General features: G+C 43.9%; 1 protein-coding gene across 1 annotated transcript; it reads left to right on the top strand.

Annotated features, from left to right (window-relative positions):
• The first annotated feature begins 1313 nt into the window (after positions 1–1313).
• Positions 1314–2213, top strand: LOC129339924 (vomeronasal type-2 receptor 26-like). The gene has a single exon (XM_054994491.1). It carries the CDS (start codon positions 1314–1316, stop codon positions 2211–2213), a length of 900 nt encoding a protein of 299 aa, XP_054850466.1.
• Positions 2214–10705: the final 8492 nt, after the last annotated feature.

Below are 10705 nucleotides of genomic sequence, written 5' to 3'. Positions count from 1 at the left end.
ACCACTTCGAGAAACCTGACCTGAGCAGGAACCAGGAAAGGGTCCAATAATCAATAATAGTTGGCCCCGGAGCCTGGCAACAGCCCTGGAACCTGATGGTGGGTAGAGCCCTACCACACCACTCCCAGAAACCCTACCTGAACAGGCAGCAGGAAAGGCACAAATAGTAAATAATAGCTTGGCCCCAGAGCCTGGCAGCAGCCCTGGAACATGAAGGGGTAGATCCCTATCCCACCACACACAAAGAAAATTCAGGCCCCAATGCACTCTATCAAAATGCCAACAGCAACTGTCTTTCCCTCTTCACTGTCTGCAAAGTCAGAGACTCCCTTGTAACAAATTTGGAGCTCCACACTTGAAAGGAAGACCTGCTTATTAAGATAAATGCCAACATCAGCTGTCTCTCCCACTCCACTGTCTGCAAAGACTAGCTAGAGCTGGGAGCCCCCCCTCCCCCATGGTCTTTGCTCTCATGTAACAAATTTGGAGTTCCACACTTGGAAGGAAGACTGACTATCAAGCTACATTAGGCTTAGATTGGAGTTTCCAGAGCAACAGCAGGAGTTTGGACAGCGTTCAGACAATCCCTGCCTATGTTGCCAAGGGAATTGATTGCAGGTGCCAGACTGTCTGGTGTGACGAACAGCAATGAACAAAGCTTGCAATGACCACCTGTTCATTTAGAATGGGGTCGCATGAACAGCTTGTTCGCGAACAGCAGATTGGGCTATTTGTGGCTTTTTTTCTTGTTCATATTGCTGTTTGTGCCCATCTCTAGTTCTGACATTTACTTTTGAGGAACAATGCCAAGAATTTAAAAGAGGCTATAGCACTCTGGGCATATCAGTGAGTAAAAAACGTGCTTAATTTAAGTAATATGAAAAATGCTGCAACCTCTTATAAATTGGCCTATGTGACATAGATTTTTAGTTGCCAGCGGAGAAAGTGTCTGGATGGAATGCAGCCCAGCTAGGAATGGCACAGAGACGTCTTTGTGTGTAGTCACTATAAAACTCCATTATTTGATCTTTACCTTTTCAGTCTTGGTTAAAATGTGATATAAAATCTGAAAATTGAAATGTCACTATTCTATATGGTCTGGAAAATGAGTTAAGGAGAAATGCTGAAAATCACAATGCAAATTCCACAGCATTCATACATGATTAGAAGAAGCGGAAAGAAAGTAAGAAACTTCAGCCAGCCATTCTCAGACAAGTAACTAGAAGTTAAAAGATAATGTGATTGTCTGGACTATTTAAGGAAGTCAAAAAGTCCCACACTGGGGGTTACTCCTCTTCCTTTATTTTTCAGACATGGTTGACTGTGTCCAATGCCCAGAAAATCAGTTTCCAAGCAAGCATCAAGATCAGTGTATTGACAAAGTCATAACTTTCCTATCTTTTGAAGAACCTTTAGGAATCTCTTCAGCAGTTCTAGCTGTGTTTTTGTCCTTGACTTCAATTTTAATGCTAGGAATATTCATTAAGCACAAAGACACCCCCTTAGTCAAAGCCAACAACCGGGATATCACCTATATACTCCTTGTCTCTCTCCTGCTCTGCTTCCTCTGCTCTTTGCTGTTTCTGGGAGAACCAAGCAAGGTGACCTGCCTCTTCCGACAAGCTGCCTTCATCATCATCTTCACAGTAGCCATTTCATCTGTTTTGGCCAAAACCATCACTGTGGTTGGAGCTTTCATGGTTGCCAAACCGGGGTCCAGCATGAGAAAATGGTTAGGAAAAACACTGACCAACTGCATACTCCTTTCTTCTTCTTTGATTCAAGCAGCCATTTGCGTGGTGTGGCTAGGAACCTCACCTCCTTTCCCAGAATTTGACAGGCAGACAATGACTAGAGAGATTGTGGCACAATGTAACGAAGGCTCTGTTGTCATGTTTTACATTGCCCTGGGCTACTTGGGACTTCTATCTGTCATCAGCTTGATCGTGGCTTTCCTAGCCAGGAAGCTGCCAGATAGTTTCAATGAAGCCAAGTTCATCACCTTCAGTATGCTCATCTTTTGCAGTGTTTGGTTGTCTTTTTTCCCAGCCTACCTGAGCACTAAAGGAAATTACATGATTGCGATGGAGATCTTCTCTATCTTGGCCTCCAGTGCTGGATTATTGGCATGTATCTTTTCCCCCAAGTGCTACATTATTCTGCTAAAGCCTGAGTTGAACAAGAAGGAGCTGCTAATTAGTAGAAGGAATTAAAGTCTGTCTGTAAAATGTATTTCGTAAATTGGGTCTATGGAAATGAGACAGTGGGCGCATTGTAGTAGTCAAGACATACTCCCTTGTAAGACAACGTCCCACGTGGATGTTGACATAATGTAATGGATATGCATGTAAAGTGGATACAGCAAGTGTTTGACAGTTTACATGAGTGAGGTGGCTTACCAAAGGCCTTAGTAAGTCAAGAGAACCTCCATATAATGAGGCACCTAAACTCTAGATACAAATGCTAGGAGGGGGCATTGTGGGACATTTGTTGCCTCTATGATCTGTTTGCCCTCCAGGGCAATTTATTGTCTGTTGAGTGAAACAGGAAAATGGACTAACAAGTGTCTTTTTATGAAGAAACCAAGCAATGCAATATATTCTATAATGGCCATGTAAAGGATAAATCTTAATTTTCCGGTGAAAAGAAGAATGACCAGCAAGAGATTCGGTGTTTGAGAATTTTACTTACTTACTTATAGTCCACCTTTTTCACTGGGACTCACTGAGGATTACACAGTTTGAGGCAGTACAGACAATTTTAAAGACATTTAGATTAGGGCATACTAATGCAATTTGCGAAGATTTAAAACTAGTACCAAAGAGATGCTAAAACAGAAGATGAGCAATGTAAGACTGACATAGTAAACACCAGCAACAGACAGTATATAGTAACAATTTATAGTCCCTATCCCTTTACTTATGTATCTCTTTGAGATCACAGTACAGTACAGCACTCCCATCCAGGCAAAAAGCCTTCTGACTCTCAAAAACTTATGCTCTGAAAATCTTGTTGGACTCTAAGGTGTGACTGGACTAAAATCCTTCTGTTCTACTGTGGACCAACAGGACTACCTGCCTAACTATCCACATCCTAGTACGATATGCTAAACTGTGCTCTGTGCTAATGTTCATACTTTTTACTCGCACACAAGAGAATTTCTATAGAGTGGGGACATAATTATACTTTGCCTATGGAGTACATTTACTGCAATCCATCAATGAAGAGATCATAACAATTCCAGTGCTATGATTCCTGCCCCCCTCAAACATATTACCTATTAATAAAATATTTGTAAGATGTGTTTGCATTCCTCAACATTTTCAATATGCTTATTGGAAATCCCATGAATGTGATGTGAATGTGATATGTGGTATGAATGTGATACGTAGAGAAGTCCAAGAGAGAATGAATTGTGATTCTGACATCTGATCCAATCACCAGGGCTTTTTTTCAGGGGGAACGCGGGGGAATGGAGTTCCGGAACCTCTTGCAAATGGTCACATGGCTGGTGGCCCCGCCCCCTGATCTCCAGACAGAGGAGAGTTTAGATAAACTCCCCTCTGTCTGGAGATCAGGGGGCGGGGCCAACAGCCATGTGACCATTTTCTCTGAGGGCAACCCACTGAGTTCTACCACCTCTTTTCCCGGAAAAAAACCCTGCCAATCACACTTTATTCTTGCTGAAGTTCTTGTCTGCCCTGGGGGCCTATAGGAATGGGGCATACTAGGGCCTTAAATACATGGAATATTTTATCATATTTCAATCACGTTAATTTGACCCCTATAGGGTTAGACTTCTCTCATGGTTTTGACACCCATGGAAACTTCAGACATCTCCTTCTTTCAGCAGGTCTACTCAAAGGTAAATCCCAATTTATTAAAATAGGGATTACTCATGGAAAATGTACTTAAGATTTCAGCCTAAGAAAAAGCAAAAAAAAAGGTTCATTCCAAGGGTGCCATTAAAAATGCAAACTCTGGAAAGATAATTACCATCCCCTGCAGTTCTCTACATCAGTGTGTTTTGTTCAACTAATTCAAACATTGAGACAGAAAACACACAATAAATAAGTCTGAAAGAATTTATAGGAATCTTCCTTTGCCATGGAGACCTGGGAGGTGGAAGGCGGGGCTCTGTCACTTTGATCTCTCACATTACACTTTGAGAAAGATTACAGTGTGTGCCAACTCAACTAGCTTTCAAAGCATTCATTTCAGGCAGCAATCCTAAAAATACTTTCCTAGGAATAAGCCCCATAAAATAAAATGTGACTTACTGTTGAGTAGACCCACCTAGGACTGCTCCCTAAATGGGGTAGAAAAAGAGCTAGCCTATTTCATTTTAAGAAGAATATGGGCATTGTCTTTCTCCCTTCCAGCTAACATGTTATGCCCTAGATGGGGAATTGGTGCATAGAGGTGGAGTTTGCTTCGAGAATGTTGGGGCTGGGGGTGTTCCTTGCTCTGTTGTCTCATATTGAGTGCAAAGTAACTGCTTTGCAGTACCCTGAGAATTATTCCCTCCCTGTTGTCCATGAGTGGCACCAGCCACGGGACTTCATCATTGGTGAGATCACTTCTCAGTTCTCTGTCAAGCTTCACAGTCTTGTCTTCGACAAACATCTATCACAGCTCTTGTCTGATACTCCAGAGTAAGGATTCTTCCCCACCTCTCAAACTACGTGAGCATGGCCAAATCACAAATTATAATACAAGATCATAGAACTGACATGCTATCCAAAGAATGAACATCTGCACATGGTGTGCTCCAGATTGTTTTTTTTGCGATTGCTTCTGGCTCTGGCTGCATTTGCGGAACCATACAGACTTGTAATTTCTCCCTGTTTTGGATACGGAAGGATTCTTTTTTTAATTGTAGTTGTCATGCAGTTGTCACACAATTAGATGTGTGGAAAGAGTGTAAAAATTCCAGGGAAAAAAAACCCGGCAAAGAAATCTTTCAAAGGTAAACTCAGAAAATGGGACATCGATATAATGGAAAAGTATGAAAAAAGATAACATGGCTGGAAAAATAATAATAGCAGTGTATTTATTATATTTTAAGCCGTGTAAGTACCCACCCAGTGCTGTGAATGAAGTCAGTGTCATTCTCTCTTTGCCTAAACAGTGACAGTGTCAATAGAGAGATTCAAACCAGCAGAGTGCAGATTTGCAGTCCAACCACATAACCACTACGCTACAGTAGCTTTCTTACAGAGATACAATTGTGCTGTTTTAAACAAAAAATAACTTGATTTTTTTTAAAAAAACCTGATAAATATTACATATGGTTGTCAGAATATGCATGGAGAATGTAATTGAAAATCTGTCTAAATAGCCGACATAAGTGCACGAATCAAAGATTCATCTCCATGACAAGCAGCTGATCTGTGGTTTTAAATACCCCTTTTTAAGCAGCTGCAAAACGGCATGGAAAGGGGCATTTAAACCCCACAAACTACGAACCATGAACTGGTTCGAACTTGCACCAGTGGAAGTTCATGGTTCGTGTAAGTTCATGGTTCATGGTTCATGAAAACGCACGAACTATGAACCACATGGTTCATTTTTTCCACAGTTCTTGCCCACCATTAATGTTGATTCAGCCCAACTTTTCTTCTTCATCCAATACAGTATTTGTTGTTTCACTTCTCTTGCTCTTTTTTTTTGGATCCCAGTGATCTGGTAAATAGTGGGCAGGATCATACCAGATTTTCTGTTCAATCTCTTCCATTTCAATTCCCAATATCCCCTGACCATATTGCTTTCTTCCACATGGGTTCTGTAACCTCTGACTTTTTGATGGTCAAAAACAGCCAATTCCTCATTTTTCTCCAGTGGAATAGCTGGTAGAATATCACCTTGCATATCTGTTGTCTTGTATCTTTGAAAAACAACTCCATTAAGGTTCTACAAAAAGATAAATACATAAATGGATAAAAATATAGGTGTTTCAGATTTTTGGTAAGAGGATTGCCATGTGTACTGATTTCCACAGTGGAACTCTTTCTTCTGGAACATGCTTAAGAGAGGGTTTATAAATTAGTATATGGAATCATGTTCCATTGATACATGACTTTCAAAAAAATCCTTCAGGTCTCCAGGTACAAACTTCGGTGAATTAGTGTTCACACTCTAACCCAATCTTTCTGTGGAACTACCTGGTTTCAGTCCTCCCTTGCTCGGGTCCCCCCCTTGCCTGGTTCCTCCACTACATAAAGGTACTGACCCTGCTGTCAGTTCACATATTCGGCAGTGGTGGGTAAGTACTAAGAAATCTTGATACACATACATGTGTTTTCAAAATTTTACTTAATCAACAATGACAAGGGTTAAAAGGGGCCATACTGCTATGGGCTTTCAGGTGCTGCTCATAGTTACACCTAAGCTATAGAGAACTGTGGGGGATCAAAGTGTAGAGGAGACCTTCCTGCTGATAGGAACAGAAGGATCTGTTCGGGGGCGGGGGATGCATCAGGGAAGATAATAAAACCCTGTAACATGATTGATTCTCCCTTCAGATTTCAATGCAGCATTTCAAGGGTTCTCTTCCAAGTTTTCTCCCCATGCAGAAAAGGTACAGGCAGAAAATTTGCATGAGAATCCTTGAAATGCTGGATTGAAATCTGAAAGGGGAGTTAATTGTCCGGAATTCAGAAGAAAACTCAAGGCGGTACGGAGCCAAATGTGGAAAAATCGCCTGTGCTAAAAAGGTCTAGGAATCCCGTCTCCAACATTGAAGGAAGTCAAAAACTCCTCTTTGTTTATTTTCAGACATGGTTGACTGTATCAGCTGCCCAGAAGATCAGTATCCAAACAAGGAGCAAGATATGCGCATCCACAAAGTCATAACCTTCCTATCTTTTGAAGAACCTTTAGGAATCTCTTCAGCAGTTCTAGCTGTGTCTTTGTCCTTGACTTCAGGTTTAATGCTAGGAATTTTCATTAAGCACAAAGACACCCCCCTAGTCAAAGCCAACAACCGGGATATCACCTATATACTCCTTGTCTCTCTCCTGCTCTGCTTCCTTTGCTCTTTGCTGTTTCTGGGAGAACCAAGAAAGGTGACCTGCCTCTTCCAACAAGCTGCCTTCATCATCATCTTCACAGTGGCTGTTTCTTCTGTTTTGGCCAAAACCATCACTGTGGTTGGAGCTTTCATGGTCATCAAACTGGGATCCCGCATAAGAAAATCGTTGGGGAAAACACTGACTAACTGCATCCTTCTTTTGTGTATTTTTATCCAAGCAGCCATTTGTGTGGTGTGGGTGGTCCTAGCCACACCGGCAGTCACTGACTAGAGAGATTGTGGCACAATGTAATGAAGGCTCTGTTGTCATGTTTTATACTGCCCTGGTCTACTTGGGACTTCTATCTGTCATCAGCTGCTGTTTTCCTAGCTAGGAAGTTGCCAGATAGTTTCAATGAAGCCAAGTTCATCAACTTCAGCATGACGATATTTTGCAATGTTTGGGTGTCTTTTGTTCCAACCTACCTGAGCCGTGGAGATCTTCTCTATCTTGGCCTCCAGTGGTGGGTTACTGGGCTGTATCTTTTTGCCTAAATGTTACATTATTTTGCTGAAGCCTGATTTGAACAATAAGGAGATGCTAATTAGTAGAAGGAATTAACGACTGTGGGTGTTGCCTGCTGGGGTTTTGTCCCTACAGTTGGCCGGCTCGTTGCGGGGGTTCAGAAGGAGGTGAGAGGGAAGTGGCAGGAGGGGGGTATACAGCAACCTGTTCCCTCTCTGCCCCCACTGTTGGGAGGGGAAGGGGTATACAGCACCCTGCTCCCTTCTAGGCCTTTCTCGTCAGGAGCAGGGGGGTTTACAGCACCCTGTTCCCTCTCCCTACCCGCATAGCCAACGCCTTCTGAACCTTTCCCTTGCCCTGCTGCTTTCAATTCCTCTCCCTCTCTCTTGCTCGCTCTCCCTCTCCTTTCTCTCTCTGTTTTAAATTCCTCTCTCTCCCTCTCGCTCGCTCTCCCTCTTCTTTCTCAACTATGCCACCCACCCTTCTTTTCTCGCCCACTTTTGTGGGGCAGTCCTCCTCCTTCTCACCACCTTCCCTCTTGCTTTCCTCTATGCCCGTCTTCCCCACCCCCTCCCTCCATGATGGATGGCCCTCCCAGCCAGTCTGTGGGCCACCCATCCCGTCCTGGCATTCAGGGCTCCTTGTTGGCTCCACCCTGCCCCGATGCAGCATGGAGCTGGCTGGCCCAACACAATGCGGGTGTTCCCATTCCTGGGCCTGAGCCTTGTCGCTCGGTCTGGGCAGGTTGCCACCCCACATCCTGCTGGAGTGTGCCAGGCCTCTCCGTCGCTGCAGCTTGGCCCCAGCACCCGGTGTTGGAGGCAGCTGGCATTGGAGGACTGTATTCTGCTGCTGCGCCTCGCTCCGTCACCTCCATTGCACTGTGTCCTCCTTTGTCCTGGGCCACACCATTGCTTGCCATTGTGGAGGCAACTGGAGTCTTTTCCAGCCTGGCGCCACTCGCCTCCTCCGGCTTGGTCCTTGGTGCAGCTCCCTCGCTGGGTTGCCCAGGTAAGTCAGGGTGGGGGGAGGCCTCCACGCCCTAACAAAGACCATCTGTAACATAAATTTCTTAAATTGTGTCTATGGAAAAGAGATAGTGGACTCCATGTAGTAGTCAGGATGGACTGCCATGCAGAGCAGCAAAAAATGTGGTTTTTTTGTTTCTATATGTGTCTGAAGTGTACACCATAAACGTTTGACAGATATACATGAGTGAAATATAGATAATAAAACATGGAGTTGATGACGTATTCAGACAATCCATCCATTATATCCCCCTCCTTGATACTTGTCATGTCCAGATGCTAGGAAGGTGAGGCAGAAAGACACTCCAAGGTTTTTCACATCTCTTCCTTACTCTACCAATGGATTTCTGATTGGGCATTTATGGGAGCAATACCATAGTTAAGGAAATTCCCAGTGAAGTCCTTACCAAATATATTGGCAGTGTAAAGGTTGACTAGAAATTTTCAGGTGGAAAGAGAAGATGACCAGTAAGTGATTCTATGTTTGAGCAGTAGGTCACTTAATGATCAGGCTATAAACTCTAACAACTAGAATTGAGGGGATTTACTCCGGTTTTTTATTAGTTAATATCAGGCCCTGTAGAAGAAGCTCTTGCACAGGTGCACAGATGCATGGCACGGGGCCAAGCTACACATGACGAATGGCACTTGAACAGCAAGTGTATTTCTCCCTGTTCACTTGCCCTCCACTCAATCTACTTGCTGTTCAAGTGTCATTCGTCATGTGTAGCTTGACCCACGGTGCTCAAGATGGATTTGAACAAAAACCTTCAATACTGCTTGATCAGGGGCTTGTCTAATCTGTCATCATTTGTCAACTATAGGCTGTTGAGTAAAACTTTTTATTTGTGCTGAAGTCCCCAGCATGTCTTGCCATATTCTTGCACTACCATCAACCCAAGCCTTGAATACTGCTTGTTTTGTTCAGAAAAGCAGAATGGATGGATGGATGGATGGATGGATGGATGGATGGATGGAATTATTGAAAATATTACACTGCTAAGACCATATGACACTGTACTCAAAGGATGGGAAAGTTATTTGCTTTGCCTATGGAGCACATTTACTGCAATTTGTCATTTTAGTGATCATACCTATTTAGTTATCATGACAAATCCGAATCTACACACATACAATGCCTATGGATAAAATGGTTGAAATATTTGTTTGAACTCCTAAACACTTTGGGGTGTTCTTTGGAAATCCTAGGAATCAGGATTTTATTTATACAGCACAAGAGAGACAGATTTATGACATCTGATCCAATCACAGTTCACAGTTATCCATAGATAAACATTGCAGTTCTAAAAAGAGTTACTCCAGTCTAAGCCCATTGAAATAAATGGGCTTAGTCTGGAGTAACTTTTCTCAGGATTACGCTGTTAGTATTGAAGGTTTGATCCATCCTGAATGCCTGTTGGAATGTGGTATCCTTGTGCCTTGAGTATATGAAATACTTAATCACATTCTGAAATGCATTAACTGATTGACACCCCAGTCAGAATAAGAGACAGACACCAAGTTGGATCTAAGGGCCACTTTATTAACTATGTACAAGCAAGCAAACCAAACAGCGGCAAGGACCTAACAGCGGTACAGGTCAAGCCACGGTGTCCCCATGGACCACCGCCTTGACCTGTCTGGGCGAGCCCCGAAGCCCCAGGTGGGACCCATCCGTTAGGATGGGGCGGACCCAGCCGGCCAGGCAATTTTGGTCACCCCCCTTTGAGCCCCTGAACACCTCAGCCGTATAGCAGTGAGGGAAGGACTCGCAGGCTGGGGTTCCCGAAGGCAACCTGCCTCTGCATCTGGCAGCCGTCACAGCAGTACCAGACCTTTAGGCAGGCCCCTATTCCCACAATAGGGAAGCGCCAAGGGTGCTCACCGACCCGCACCCTACTCCTGCTCAAATCCGCCAAAACTTCCTAACAAGCACCACCCTCAGCCAATCACCTCAATCCCCAACATTGGTGCAAGGTAGGCGAAAAAACCCCCTTTCCTCGGCCAATTCGGAAACGGAGGAGAAAAATTCCCACCTGGCCCAAACAAGCGACCGGCTAATCCTGCACCAATATAGGGAGAGGCGGGTGGGCCGAGCGACTGCACCGAACTGAGCTGGGAAGGGCAGAGCTGCGCAAC

This window comes from Eublepharis macularius, chromosome 12 (assembly GCF_028583425.1).
Source record: "Eublepharis macularius isolate TG4126 chromosome 12, MPM_Emac_v1.0, whole genome shotgun sequence".
In the NCBI taxonomy this organism is placed as follows: domain Eukaryota; kingdom Metazoa; phylum Chordata; class Lepidosauria; order Squamata; family Eublepharidae; genus Eublepharis; species Eublepharis macularius.
The sequence above is the reverse complement of the archived record's forward strand: the minus strand, read 5'-3'. Positions and strand labels throughout refer to the sequence as shown.

Excerpts from the sequence above, each read along its gene's own strand:
- LOC129339924 (XM_054994491.1), top strand. The coding sequence starts at position 1,314 with ATGGTTGACTGTGTCCAATGCCCAGAAAATCAGTTTCCAAGCAAGCAT.